Below are 15382 nucleotides of genomic sequence, written 5' to 3'. Positions count from 1 at the left end.
GAGATTAAAAAGTTACAAAAATTTATTGCTATTAAAACATTAAAACACCTAGCTTTCGCCGGCCTCCTGCCGGCTTCGTCAGGGTGACTAGCCATCAGTGGGGTAGCTGTTTTTATAGGAGCGGTGCCTTTTGCACCCGGCTCCTAGATCTCGTGACCGGGCCCCGGTAATCCTCTTGCGTTGAACTCTTAGTCGTTCTGCTGCGCTCCTATATGACAGTTTATAGTATTAAAAATTCGACTCTTGGGGATATTCATGATTAAAAGGTCGAACACCAAGAGTAAAAAGTACAAAAGAGTTAAAATTTATTGGGCCAAGCTTTCACCGGAAACGTCCGGCACCATCAGGGCCATGATACAGCAATATGGGAGGGATCTTATATAGCATTGGAGTCTGCAGTCTGCATCCGGTATCGTGATCGCGTCATTGGACCCAGGTGATTTGATAAAGTCTTAGGCGAAACCTCTAGCCTCATGTGCAATATTCCTCTGGAGTGTCTGCCTAAGTTGTTACAGGATCCAGTCCTTTCTGACTCAGGGGAAAGGGTGCTCTTACAGTTCCTGTCCATTTGGTCTTTGGATTTATTTTTGTTTGTCCGTGGGTTGGCACCTCGAGGTGTTATGTTGGTTTGTAGGTAAGTTCCTGGTGAGTTGTTGCAGGACCCAGTCCTTTCTGGGTCAGGGGGAAAAATGCTTTTATCCGTTTGGTCTTTAAATTTATTTTTATTTTTGTTTGTCCATGGGCCAGCACCTTGAGGTGTTATGTTGGTTTGTAGGTAAATTCCTGAAGAGGTCTGGTCGAGCCCTAATACTCTCTCTCTTCCCATATCCAGCAAGCGTGTGGCCCCGATCCTTGATCGTCGGTGTCGCTACCTCCTCTCTGTTACCACCATTTATTACCCGGGGGCCTGTGCTTGCCCCCGCATTGCCCCCCACCTTACTCTGCAGTCTCAACCCTCTATCCAATCGATCTTTCCCCCTCCCCTCTCTCCAAACAGCCTCCCCCGTGCCTCCCGTCTCCCCCTTCTTTCTTTCTGCCAAGAACACTACGCTCATCCGTGAGGCGGCTGCCTGGGAACGTGTGACTGCCCCCAGGGCGGGGTGGAGTTGCTCTCCCTCTCCTCCTTCTCCCACGGGAGACATCATGTTCGTTTGCAGGAATCGACCCTTCCCCCTCCCCTCTCTCCGAACAGCTTCTCCCGTATCTCCCGTCTCCCCCCTTTCTTTCTGCCGGAAACACTGCGTTCGTCAGTAAAACGGCTGCACGAGAGCGTGTGACTGCTCCTGGGGCGGGGTGGAGTTACCCTCCCTCTCCTCCTCCTCCCACGGTAGACACCATGTTCGTTCGTAAGGTGGCCGTCCGGGAACATGTGGTTGCCCCTGGGGTGCAACGGGGCCGTTCATCTCCCCCTCGTGCCTCCAGGCACCCCAGGGGTTTTGGGGATTCCAGAGGGCATGCTGACAATTTCAACTCATCCATCAACGTTGCTGCCTTCCTCCGTTGAATCACCGTCTGGGTGCAGTAACCGCTCCTAGGGCAAATTCTGGTGGATGCGGGGGCGGCTTCAGCTCATCTGGTGGTGCCATAGAGATGCCTGTAGGGGTGGGGCCGGCGAAGACAGCGGGGGGAGAAGAAAAGGGGGGTCCTTCTGGTGACAGCTGTGCCATACGCCGATACGCACTCGTGGCGATTCCTTCTCTTCCCCACACTCAGACGGGAAAATCAGTCCACTCAAGGCCGGGGCGTTGGTATCCATAGGTTTACCCATCCATCGGAGGTGTTGATACTCTATCTTGGGCAACCTCCCAAGTTGGTAGGCACCTGCTTCACCGTAGTTCAGGGGGTATTGGGGTCGGGGGTTACCCCCCTCTCCCCTCCTTCAAGGTCTATGGATGCGGGTGTTCCATGCCCTTAATGTCAAGTGTGCTTGGCATAGGTCTACATGCCTATTGATGGAACCCTCTCTCGACAGCCAAGCTTCCTTGAGAAGTCTACTGCCTTTAATGCCATCGCTGGCAATCACCTGCACGCCATTCAGATCAAATTTATGACCAGTCTCCATCATATGCGTCCACAGCTGGGAACGCTGCTCCACCCCTTTTTATAGCGAGCCTATGTTCATGGACCCTTGTTCTAACCCTCTTCGAGGTCTCTCCCACGTAATTGGCGGAACACTCGTCACAGTTGATCTTATAAACAACACCCAACTTTTCCGTCATGGGGAGTGGGTCTTTAGGCCTCATGATGCTGGACCGCAATGTACAGCTAGGTTTGTGCGCTACTCTAACACCGTAAGGTGCCAACAACCTGGCTGTTGCCTCTGAAACGTTGCTAATATAGGGGAGAGTAACCCGGGCCACCTGCGGTAACAGCTGTTCAGGGCGTTGGCCACTCGGGGGTCTGGATAGGACACTGTACCTCCTGACAAACTTCGTTGGGTACCCATTACATTTACACACATGGAGGAGATGTCTCCTTTCCTCCATCCTAGCTTCGGCTGTGCTGCAGTGAGAGTTTACTCTCTTGAAGAGGGTTCTGACACAGCTGACTTTGTGGGTCATGGGATGATTGCTGCCAAAATGTAACATCCTATCGGTGTGGGTTGGTTTGCGGTATACTTTGGTCTGGAGGGTTCCATCTAACTGGCGATGGACCAGTACATCTAAAAACGCCAGTTTTCCCTGCTGCTCTTCTTCTTCAGTAAATTGTATATCCGCATACACCGAGTTAAGTACATCCACAAAGCCAGCCTTCTGATCCCTCTTGATGACCGCAAAGGTATCATCGACATAGCGGGCCGAAAACCTGGGGCAGTACTGGGCCATTGCTACCTGCTCCAACTGCTGTAGCACAGCCTCCGCTATGACGCTAGAAATGGGTGACCCCACGGGGGTGCCCCTAATCTGTTCGTAGGTGACGTCCTGGAACGTGTAATAGGTCTTAAGACAAATTTCCAGAAGGTCCACAAGGTCTCCCGGGCGGAGGGAGTCTCGTTGCTGCCCAGGTTCCTTACATAGAAGATCTTTAATCACCCTGGTAGCTAGCTCCTGAGGAATAGAGGTGAAGAGGGAGGTGACATCAAAGGAAACCATCACCTCATCCTCCTCTATCCTCAGGGTTCTGATTCTATCGAGGAATTCCTCTGCAGATCTAATAGTGGTAGTGCTATCGCAAACCAGATAACTGATGCGGTCACTTAGCCACTTCGCTAGATTCGAGGTCGGGGCGTTCCTAAACGACACAATAGGGCGGAGAAGAACGCCCTCCTTGTGGACCTTGGGCAGCCCATAGAACCTGGCCATCGCCGTATCTCTAGGGCGGAGCCGTTTGAGGATGTCCTCATTAAGTCTCTTATTCCGCTTAAGGGCGTTAAGTATCTTATTGGCCCGGTTCTTAAGGGCTACCATGGGGTCCCCATCAACCGTCCTATAGGCCGTAGCGTCACTGAGCAACCCCAACACCTTGTCAACGTACTGTGTCCTATCCATGACCACCGTGGCTCTCCCTTTGTCCGCTGGTAGTATCAGGATGGACTCATTCCTCTTAAGCTGGCCCATGGCCTCTATTTCCCCTTTAGACGTTTGAAAGCGCCTGTGGTTTACAAGAAGGCCAGTTACCTGTTGTCTAATGGCATCCTTGGCCTCCTCTCCTGCCCCAACGCGGTTTATGGAAGGCTCCAACGCCGCGACAAAATCAAGGGCGTGAGCATCAGCTATGTTGCATCCTGCATCATGTTGTAACAGGGCAAGCTGTGGGCGGGTCAAGACTTTGCTGGAGAGGTTATGCACCAATACGACCGGGGGTGTGTGTCCACATTCAACTCCCGTAGTCTCTGTGTCTTATTGAGAAGTCTGTCAGTTGCACGCTGGCTAGTACTTCTAGCAGCCAAATATATGTGTTGGTCAAGCATCAAAAAGTGCTGACTCACGAGCTCCGCCCGGCACTTGTCCCGATGGGTCCGTGCGTGTTCCTTCAGGGCGTTAATGCGCCTGTGCAGGTCATTCACGAGCGCCCATATAGTGCTGCGTTGGTATCGGTAAACAGCACGGCGGCACTCCAACAAGTTGACAATCGGTTTCCTTCTTAGGGATCTTGGGGGTAGGTTCTCTTTGAGGCAATTATGTAGGAAGGTAAGCTTACAATAGTTGTCTGATATACGGCGCGCCAGCTTCTCCCACTTCCTAGCCACGAGCAAAACTGCCCTACCGTAAATCTTAAAAACAGTATTAAAAATAGACGAATGATTCCTGGGTACATTCATGACGAAAATAAAAAGAAAGTGAACACCAGGAAGAATTAAAAACTACAAAAGTTTTAATAAATTAGAGTCCAAGCTTTCACCGGCAACTGCCGGCATCATCAGGGATCTATGTAGGCTAGTGGGAGCACTTATTGATTCAACGGAGGAAGGCAGCAACGTTGATGGATGAGTTGAAATTGTCAGCACGCCCTCTGGGGGCGGATGGATGAGTTGAAATTGTCGGCGTGCCCTTAATCTGCTCATATATTGTGTCCTGGAACGTGAAGTGTGTTTTCAGACATAATTGTAATAACTTGACAACGTCCTCCATCCTAAGGGAACCCTGACTTCGCAATCCCTTTAGTTGTAATAAATCCTTTATTGTTGAGACAGCCAGTTCTTGTGGGATGGATAGTGAATAGTGATGGATGTGAATAGTGAATAGTCTCATCGTCCTGTATCCTCACCGCTTTAAGCCTCTGTAGAAACTCCTGCGAGGATTTTACTGTGGTTGCACTATCCTCCACCAGATGTTGCAGCTGCTGACTTAGCCATCCAGCCAGGCCAAACATGGGTGTGCCCTTAAATGCCACGATGGGCCTTAATGGGGTCCCCTCTTTGTGTATTTTCGGCAAGCCGTAAAACCTCACCATTGCAGAGTCTCTTGGCCGTACGGCCCTCAGATCTTCTTCACTCATTCCTCCACGTTTTTTAAGCCTGTCCATAATCTTGTTAAGTTGATTCTTCATGGACGTTGTGGGGTCTCTCTATAAGCACTGGCGTCATTGAGTAGGGCCTGAGCCTTGCTATTGTATGTGGTTCTGTCCATGACGACCGTGGCTGTCCGCTGGTAGGATCACAATGGATTTGTCCTTGTGCAGCTCTTCCAGAGCCTTTCTCTCCCCTACCGGTAAAACATGGTGTTGTTTATGGCTTATAAGTAGCCCCATGACCCGCTGCCTTATAGAGTTCTTCTCTGCATTGCTGGTAACTATGCCTTGTATTGCGGGTTCCACGGCTGCGATGAAATCAATGGGTTGGGCATCCCTCAAATTGAGGCCCGTATCCCATTGTAAGAGCCTGGTTTCCTCATCTGTGAGGTCTCTCGACGACACGTTATGGACTAGTCTAGAATTGCAATTGAGACTATGTGCTTTCTTTAGGGTCTCCATCTTTCTTTGGAGCATTTCAGTCTTATTCTGGCGTGCCCTCTGCGTAACCTCATGTATGTGTTGGTTGAGGGTCCTATAATGCTGTTGTGCCAGCGTGGATCATAAAGGTAAAAAAGGATATATGCAGTGTTATCTTCATTTTAGATCTCAAAAGGGTCTCTCTCTGCCTCTGTCTCTCTCTCCTCTCCCTCTCTTTCTCTCTCCCTCTCTCTCTTTCTCTCCCTCTCTCTGATCTTCTGCTTACCTGGCAAGCTGGCTTCAAGCTGTTCTCCAAAAAGCTCAGGTGTAGGCAACCTCGGCTCTTTTATGACTCATGGACTTCAACTCCCAGAATTCCTGAGTCAGCATAGCTGGGCTAGCTAGCTCTCTCCTGCCCTTCCTGCTTCCTGCAGAGACCCAGCAAAGGAAGGAGTTCTGCCCAATAAGCTTTTCAGCTCCTCGGAGAACACCGTGAGTCCACTCTCTTTTTTACACACACAAACACACACAGAGAGACAGAGAGAGAGAGAGAGAAGGGAAGGCAAGTGCCTCTCTCTGTCTCTGTCTGCAAATGGTGGAGGAGGCTGGGAGCCGCAGGGGAAGGCTCAAAGAGCCACATGTGGCTCCGGAGCCGCAGGTTGCCGACCTGTGTGCTGGGGGAAAAGAAAAAAACCTTCCACCTATGGTGCTATTCTGCTGATAGAGAATCCAATTATCCAATCATCTTGCAGCTTGCATTCAAGAAGACATTTATCTGAGCATATTCACTATCACAGTAAATTATGCAAGAAACGTTCCAGTATTATTTTGAACTAACAACGCATAATAATGCCAGTAAGATTACTGATGCTAGTAATGTGTTTAAGATCATTAATGTAATTTGTGTAATACAAAACATGTGGTTGTTTAAAAATTCAGTTGCCAAGTATAAAAATGGAAAGAAACTTTGTGTATGAAATCCCAGAGAAAGGACGTTAGCATGCCATCTTTTTTCTACAGAGATACCGCACATTAATTTTTATAGGATACTCATCTAATTTTCTAGAATAAGTCAGACTTTTATTTTAAAGGTAAGTCATTATAACTTTGGGAAACACCCTCTTTTATGGATTAATAAGAAACACAAAGTGGTGCATATTTCCACTTATTCCTCATGCTCTCCACTTCATATTTACCATTAGAAAAATAGAAGATTTGCAGTAGTCTTCATGAGCCACATTCAAAGTTAATGATGACATTGGGGGGAAGAGGGCAAATGCAAAAATTGGCCAGCTCAACAGCTATTATCACATGAAGGATCTTTCTTCCTGTTCAGCTTGCAGGAGCAAGGAATTTTGGTCAGGTCAACCTCACCAAGCTTGATTGAACTCTCCCCATTGTTGCTGTCCCCAACAATGGCTGATCCTCAGAAAACATGATGACACTTCAATCTGCAGACAACGGAATAACACTGATGTGTAGAAAGTTATCCGGATAACTCATATGTTCACTTAGCCACTGTATTGGTGTCTCTAACATTGGTTCTATTCCATGAATCATCACTTGAGTCTTCTTTTCACCATCTAATTCACAGAGAGAGGGAGAGAGAGAAATTGCTAAGCTAGCAATTGTCAAGATTTAAAAAGAAACAACCATATCGTAAGTATATGATACATAGTTTCATAGTGAAATTCTGCAGAATCCTTGCTTTATGCTACTGATTATTATCTTACTACGGTTCAAATGAGTTTGTAAAGGTACATGGAAAGTTCTATTAAATTAATATTATCAAGAAGTTGCTGGGTTTTTTTATCAACCTTTCTCTCATTGTGCACACTGAAGTGAAAAAGTAATAGTTTTAAGAAGGCTTCAAAAGTTTTTTTAAATCCAAAGGTTTTAAATACATTTGAGTGGCGGTAATTTACAAAAGGACAAAGTATGTGCAGAATTGTGGATCCAGACTAAACATGCTTCCAGCAGATTGAATGAAATAGTTTGGAGCAGTGCTTCAAGATTTCAGTGAATCTACTACAGAATACAATTAAACTAGGCTCAATCATGTACATGTCATAGAAATGAAATATATACAGATAATAGAGGGGTATATCAATACAAGGTTCAGAGATTATGAAAAGAGCTAGATTTGGCTTGGGTAGACACCAAAGTTGGCCAGTTTAATTTGAGTTTAAATTTTATTGCAGAAAATCCAAATCAAATTGCCCTCATTGACCAGTGCTAGAAAACAACCAAATGTAATACTTTCTCGAAAGTTGCTTGAGAAAATGATCCTGTCGTATTTCAGCTAAATACAATCTGCTAAGTATCTTTAAATTGCTACTAAAAAAACTTTTCATCTTTAAAAAAAAGTTTTAAGGTGGTTGAATGAATGTGTCTAAATGTAAATCTAGAATAAATATATAGATTTAATTTTATTTGTGGCAAAATGAAACCTATCAAAGTTCCAAATGAAAGCTACAAGGGACTTTGATTACAGTATTTGGAGTCTTTTGAAAATGGGATTTTCACAGCTCTGCTTTCTAGGGATTTTTTTTTGTTTTGTTTTCAGAATGATATGCAGAGGGGATGAAAGTGCCTCTGTTAATTGGGATAAAGCTGTAAAGAGACTAGGATTAATCTATACACCTACATATATATTGTAGAGATATTCCTGAGTAAATAATGCATATGGAGAGTTTTTCCAAGAGGAACCTTCACAATTTAGGAGTTTCAAGATGGATTTGATTTATTGGAACAATTTAGATAAGCATCTTGCATCAAAGAGAGGTCCTTAAAAGGAGAAAGTTCTAAGGTTCTGGGAAAGATCAGCAATTGTGGGCACTTTTACTAAAAGTTTGAAGTGAATTGTATTAAACACTTAAGTGCGGCAGAAATAGCTACTAACAACTTGATATTATTAATATGACAGACCAGCAAACAAGAGTATCCCAATTATTTTAGAAGACGTTATAAAATCTTGTGAAAAGAGTTTAGACATTTAAAGGTCAATACTTCTTGTTCTTCAAAATTTCAAAGTCAAGATCCTAGAAGTGTCAAGAAGATAGCTGAAAGCCTATTTATATCTCACAAATCTGCTTGGGCTTTTGCAGAATAATTACTTCAATAGTGCTTCACTTTTGCTTCACTTCCTTTAAAAAGGAGGTATTCCAGGCTCCACTTTTATATACTTTTGAAAAGTTATAGAGATAAAATATTAAATGCAGGTCTCAGAAAAGACATAGACATACAAGATCAGATATGTAATGAAATATAATAACAGTGAGGACAAGATAAATTTATCTTTGATTTATTAACTATGGCAAGGTCTCTGACTGTAGATCATGCCAGAATACTGTATATAAATTATTAAGAGTAAGCAATACACCAGAAAACAGAATTATTCTTCCAAGGAAATTTTAGAAGAACAAGAAGCTTATATAAGAACTGAATTTGGAGGAACAGAATAATTCACAGTAAGAAGTGAAACTGAGAGAAATGTGCATTTTTGCCATATTTGTTTAACTTCTCTAGCAAATAAATTATCAGAATAATAGACTGAATAAAATTGGAGGTAAAAATACCAAAAATTAAAAATAAGTAAATGATACCGCTTCTAAAGAAAACTTGGAAGAGCTCATTATGGAAGTAAAATAATGGAAAGTGAAAAATCTGGTTTAATATTAATACAACTAAGACAGTGCCAGCCACCTAGCTTAGTGAACTCACAGCTAGTGGTAATAACTGATATTTGAACTAATACTTGAAGTATAAATTCTTAACTTTATTAGGTATCCTATATTAGTTTAGATAATTCAACAAGTTCACATAAGTAAAAAGAATGCACAGTGAAATTATATTTGTACACCAAAACAGAGTGATGTGTAATTGCTGGAAAGCTTGATTGTAGTTCTCCTTAATAATCCATCCTTTTCCTATTTTGGTCAATTCTTATTACACACTATTTTTAATTATTTCAGCTGATAGCTAGGCAAAGAGCCATTTATATATTTTCATGTTTGTTCAAATACATTTTTATTTTCTGTGGATCAGTGAAAATTTGTCTATCGATGAGAAGCCTCTGACTAAAAGTCTGTCCAGGATATAACATTCTAAAAGATGTCAGTCACAGCCATATTGATGACAGTCAGTGGGATCAAGTCACAGAGGGTTAACTGAGTCCGGATATGGCCACAGTGAATACATCAAACACTAACTTTAAAAGGGCAATTAATCTTAGGCAAAATCTTAAGGACACGCTACGTGATGTAGCAGTAAAAATGTGCATACAAGCCTTGATAGCTTTTATCCAATGATAACAAGCAGGACAGTATTATTCATACAAATAATACAAATTCAAATACCCCCACCCAGGCTCGCACACAAATGATGGCAAAGGCTAAAAAAGATTCAACTATACTAATCATTACTTTAAAACATAACAATTGCTGAATAAAGGTGGATCAAACAGTTATGTTCAGAATATTAAGCAAAAGAGACTTCTGATCACAGAAGTAGCAGCAATACCAAAGTAAAGGATACTTTGCTGCTAAATTCATTTAATTTCAGCTAGGGACCTTGGCTTGTGAACACAGAAAGCACAGGAAAAGCTTGCCGTAATTACTTCAAATCATGACAGCCTGTGTCAAGGGATTTTTTTTCTCCCTATTTACTATCCACGTAATTCACAGGAAGTGTTCCATAGCCCTCTGGCAGGTACAACGTGACCAAACTCCATCCTCTTTACAGGTCATAGAAAGAAGAGTTTGGCCTTATAATCTGTACTGTATTTCAGAGTTCTGTGACTCTCAGCAGTATGGCATAATTATAGAAAAGATTCTTTAAGTTCCCCAGCAATAACGTTAGGAGGAACCCTTGAGTTCTTGTTAATCTTGCTGGACACCTCAGAAAGTATAACAGTGAAAATCTGTCTCTACATATTAAGCTCCATGCTGTAAGAGAGAATTGGGATATAAAACGATTTAATGATATCTTCAGAGTATGGTGCTGTAGTTTTCAACTAAAGTTTGTTAACTTTTAAGGAACAAATCTGTAACTTAAAGTATCCCACTCCCAGCAAATTCTATCGTATAAAAAAACAATGTCATATGCTTAAAAGAATGGCAGACTAAGCAATGTGAGCACATATCAGTGTTAAGAATGATTTTAAAAAACAAGTTGGATACTGAATTAATTTAATTAATTTAATGTGGAAAACATTTATAAACATTTATAACTCTGCATACAGACTTGTAGCACATCCAAAATTTGGGTCTCTCCTAATATAACTTTTTAAAAAATACTAGATTTTGCCTGACTTGTTATAATAATGAAACTTTCAGATCAGACAGAAATTCCTATTGTGTGTTTGTTCTGATTGATGATTACAGTATATTGGCTGCCTCCACTAATTACCAAATATTTATTTGATTTTAATAAATTTAAAGTGATAAATTATATAAACTGCCTTGTACACCTACTAACTTAATGCCATTTCCAAAACCCTTATTCACTTTGTATATCTTGTAAATCCCTTTTCTGTTTCATTTCTGCTCTTTCTTCTTGGTTGTGCTTCCATACATTAATAAAAGAAAAGAAAAGAAAAAAGAAAATTTAGGTAATAGCCTGAGCAGGGGTTGGACTAGATGACCCCCAAAATATTTCCCAAGCCCCCCTCTATAAGCAAGAAAAACACATTCCATTACATCTTTTAATAGAATACCTTCAGAATTAATTGCAGCAGGACAAACTTCTTTTAGGAGATCACCCAGTGTATGTAGCTGTCCATCTACAGCGACAGGACGGAATTGCTTCTGTATAAAAGGTTGTTCTGGTGTTGTCTAGCAATAAATTGTTAATATTAATAAAAGCATAACTAGAATAGCTATACCTAATTATCTCACAAGCGCATGAGTGGTAAAATAAAATATTTCACATAGCAATTGCACTTAGGCTTATACACAGCTTCATAGTTCTTTATTGCCCTCTCTAAGCAGTTTACAGAGTCAGCCTGTTGCCCCCCAAAATCTGGGTCTTCATTTTACCGACCTCGGAAAGATGGAAGGCTGAGTCAACCTTGAGCCGGTGAGGATCGAACTCCTGGCAGTCAGCAGAAATAGCCAGCAATACGGCATTCTAACCACTGTGCTACCACGGCTCTTTTGAAATAATGCTTGCTTTTTATTTGAAATAATTTTTTAAATAAAAATGCGGCAAAATTGTGTAATAAAAGTGCCGTGGCAGATTAGAAGACACCACAAAACCTCAACTTCATGAAAATTCGGTATGTTAAACCACAATATAAAAGCACACATTGCTGACAACTGTTTGTAGATCAGGTGGACATTTTAAACATGAAATATTTTTCATTTAACAGTCGGAAAGGGGGATGGAGAAGAGAGATGGAAAAGACTGAGTTTTAAGAAATTTTCTAACATTAACTTAACTTCTGGTCCTGAAGTATAATCTAGCAACTGCACATCACAAAATATTGAGTTTGACAACAGTTACCCATGTCTTAGTTACATAATAATTAAAAATCAACAAACTTTATATAAACATATATTTGAAGATAATTATAGAATATAGTAACTATAGTGCTGACTGGTTCATGATACAGTAATTGTATTATGCCTATATTGAAAGATCTGTACCGGTTTTTTTAAAGCAATTTCAAGGTGCTCTTTTCACTTTTAAAGCCATAAGTGATATAAGGCCTTATTTATAGTGGGACATTTCAGACTGGCTTCTGATGTCTCAAGTAGCCACAAGGGACTAAGGAAACAAACAAACAAATAAAACACCTCTCCATAAAGGACTATGTTTGAAAGCTGTTGTCCTAAGGGGCCATATATTCAGTATGGATACATCTGATCAGTGAAAAAAAAAAGACTCTAAGGTGAGCTGACAAAAAAGAAAACGAAATACAGCTGTTTGAAGCTTTGATTGAAAGGTAACACTGTGAAAATATCTAAATACAAATGTGCAATAAATTGATTTATCAAATTGCACTAGATAATTCTGCAGTGGTTGCAAGATTAGATTGTTATTACAAACTAATGATCTATATCAATTCAGCTCTTCAAATCATGTAAAAAATTTGAATTGACTCTTATCTGATACACATCCCCGTGGAAATCCTCTCTTATATTTGCTACTAGGACTTTACTCTTTTGCTCTTGAGGAGTTAGGACACTTGTCTACATCTTTTGATGTTGCTTTATAATTATTCTAGGTATCATATATGTATTATTTTTGACCCATAGTACCTCAAAGAGTTCCAAAAATGGAAAGTTGTAACATCAAATAAAAATAGTTTCACAAATTTAGTCTGGGAATTAAGTTTTGTTTGAATCTTTAATAAAGTTTGTTTCATTTTGAAGCCTCTTTAAAAGAGCTTTGATCTATTTTGAAAACTGGTATTAAAGAGATAAAGCTCAGACTTCAGCCACATACAGTAGATTTTAAAAAATGCTAATGTTATTTCAAAGTAACATGTACCATTACATAGTAACTTCTTCCATAGGTAAGTTGACTAAATGTTACTATCTTCTTCCTAAGAACATTGGCTAACTGGCTTTTAAGTAATATATATAAGCCAAACAATTTATACAGGATGTAATCATAACATAAAAAAACATAAACCACAAATTGTAATTCTTAAGAAATGAAAGCCAACAGACTTACTAGTCTTTACATCTACATAAAAGAATGGATTTCCTAATTATATTTAAACCACGGCAAATTGCCTTAAATGTTAAACCCACACAATACCCCTTATGATTTCCACATGTCCTTTTTTAGCCATACAAAAACTGAAGTCCTTAGATTAAAGTTCCTACATTACTTCCTCAGTGTACCAAAATATCAGATTATGTGCACTATCGTGTTGCCTCTAAATAAATAAAACATCCAATAGCAACATTTTAACATTGTTGAACTTTGGTTTAAATTTGATTCCAAGCTTTTCAAATGAGTAACTATCAATTCCCTAAAAAACAGGTCTATGTAATACTATTTAACCTGCATTAAAGATATATTAAGATTTATTTACAGAAAAGAAAAACTCAAGCCAACATCCTTTCCAGAACGTGTCTCTTGACTAAAAAAAAAACATGTCAAACACATCTCCCAAAAGTTGACTTGACGTTGACTTGACTTGACGTTAGGCACACAAGGTTTACCTAGAGAACACACACACACTGACCACTTTGGATATTTAGAATATAGTAACTATATTCTGCTAGTGTACCACCTACCTCCATGGCCAATTCCCTTTATCTCACTTGAAAGAGGTTATCTCAAAATCTACCCAAGCACTCCAGTGGTCCACATGGCCCACATTTAGCCTGCCTTTAAGCAATCTTAAAAAGCTAGTTGTTTCCCCTGGTCTGGATCTAGGTAATCTGGCTGAGGTCTCCTTTTAATGAGGGAAGTGGAGATATCTTGCATCTTTTATGGTTTCCCTCTATATGCCTATTTTACTTTATGCTGGATATCATTTAATGTATTTGTGCTTTTGCTTTGGGAAGTCACTCACCACTATTTGAAAATGGATGGCCTAGAAATGTGGCAAATAAATTATCCTGGAATTGGTACAGACTTCTGGAATGTAGTTTTGTGGTAGTTCGACATGCTTCACAGCTATCATGAGAATCTTAGGCCTATCTCAATTTGTCACTGGCCCAACACAGTTTGGATTTGGTTTTTCTTCCATTAAGCAGTAGAATAGTAGTCTGAAAGTGGAGTAAATGTACTCCTCACTTGTCCTGATTGAGATTAAGGCTTGCAGGAAATTATTCTCTATAAGGATGGGAACCTGTGTTAAGGAGTTTTAAAAAATGAAATATGGAGCAATACTTTGTCCCAAATGTTAGCTGAAATCGAGACTAAACTATGCCTACCACATTATGATAATTTGAAAGCTATTCCTGATGGTTCTTATTATTTGCATCTTTTCAATACAGATCTCTTGCATTATGAAACGTTCTAGTCCCTTTGCAGATGTCAATGACAGACTGACCAACCTGAAGTTTCCCAGATTCTTCCCATCCTTCTAAATTTTGGGACATTTCCCTTCCAATAATCATTAGGCACTACATTGATTGTCTAAAATTTTCCTTTATTTAGCTTAGCTGAGGAAGTAGAAGCAACGAAACTTTAAGAGAAAGTGACAGTGTAGTTATTTTAAAAGGGAATTTCCTGGAAAGACTATTCTTGAAAACTCTGCCTCTTAAACAACGTCAGGAAAAATGTCTTTTAACACTTCATGTCTTCTTGAAAAAAGTTTGATTTTAGAAAAATACTTTCCCCTTGGTTGAACTGTCAACAGGAACTAAACTGACCGGTAGGGCTATGCAAAGCATATGGGAGAGGCCTTTCCCAATATATATTAATCTGTTTGTGGTATTGGGAAAAGCCCAAAATAGATGTGTCTGCAGGGAACAACACAGAATAGCTTTCAAAACAATCCCTTGAAAAAAACATAGCTCATTTAATTATTGGAAGAGAGATGCTCCATTTATGCTATGGTGTTGCAAAGCTTTTCTTTCAGATCACAATCTGACTTTTATTTCTCATCACAACACTAATCACAGGACAGGTAGTCCTTGGCGTACGACCGCAATTCAGACCAAAATTTCCATTGCTAAAAAGACAGCTGTGACGTGCGTTTAGCCCCATTTGACAACCTTAACTGTCATAGTTGTTAAATGAATCGCTGCAGTTGTTAAGTTAGCAACACAATTTTTAAGTGAATCTGGCTTCTCCATTGACTTTATTTGTCAGGTCACAAAAGGTGATCACATGACCCAAAGTCACCACAACCATCATAAATGCATGCCAGTTGCCAAGCGTCCAAATTTTGATCACGTGACCATAGGGATGCTGCAACGGTTGTTAAGTGTGGAAAAACAGTCATAAGGCACTTTTCCAGTGCCACTGTAACTTCAAACAGTCACTAAACTAATGGTTGTAAGTCAAGGATTACCTGTATTGCTTTTATTCCTTTCTCCAGTTA

The 15382-nt window shown here is 40.6% G+C and overlaps 1 protein-coding gene across 2 annotated transcripts in view; it reads right to left on the bottom strand.

The window, feature by feature from the left end:
- Positions 1 to 6358: 6358 nt before the first annotated feature.
- The window catches only part of ATG5 (autophagy related 5), a 37073-nt gene continuing 28049 nt past the window's right edge, over positions 6359 to 15382 (bottom strand). For both annotated transcript variants that reach the window (XM_015822397.1, XM_015822396.1), the window contains exons 7-8: positions 11087 to 11204; positions 6359 to 6953 (exon numbers count right to left, since the gene is read on the bottom strand). In XM_015822397.1, coding sequence (XP_015677883.1) covers positions 6817 to 6953; positions 11087 to 11204 — 255 coding nt within the window. In that variant the 3' untranslated portion in view covers positions 6359 to 6816. The remainder of the gene's footprint in view (positions 6954 to 11086; positions 11205 to 15382) is intronic.

The sequence above is a fragment of the Protobothrops mucrosquamatus genome, unplaced genomic scaffold, assembly GCF_001527695.2.
Source record: "Protobothrops mucrosquamatus isolate PMUCROS unplaced genomic scaffold, P.Mucros_1.0 scaffold1551, whole genome shotgun sequence".
Classification (NCBI taxonomy): domain Eukaryota; kingdom Metazoa; phylum Chordata; class Lepidosauria; order Squamata; family Viperidae; genus Protobothrops; species Protobothrops mucrosquamatus.
Note: the sequence above shows the minus strand (reverse complement) of the source record. Positions and strands in the feature narration are given on the sequence as shown.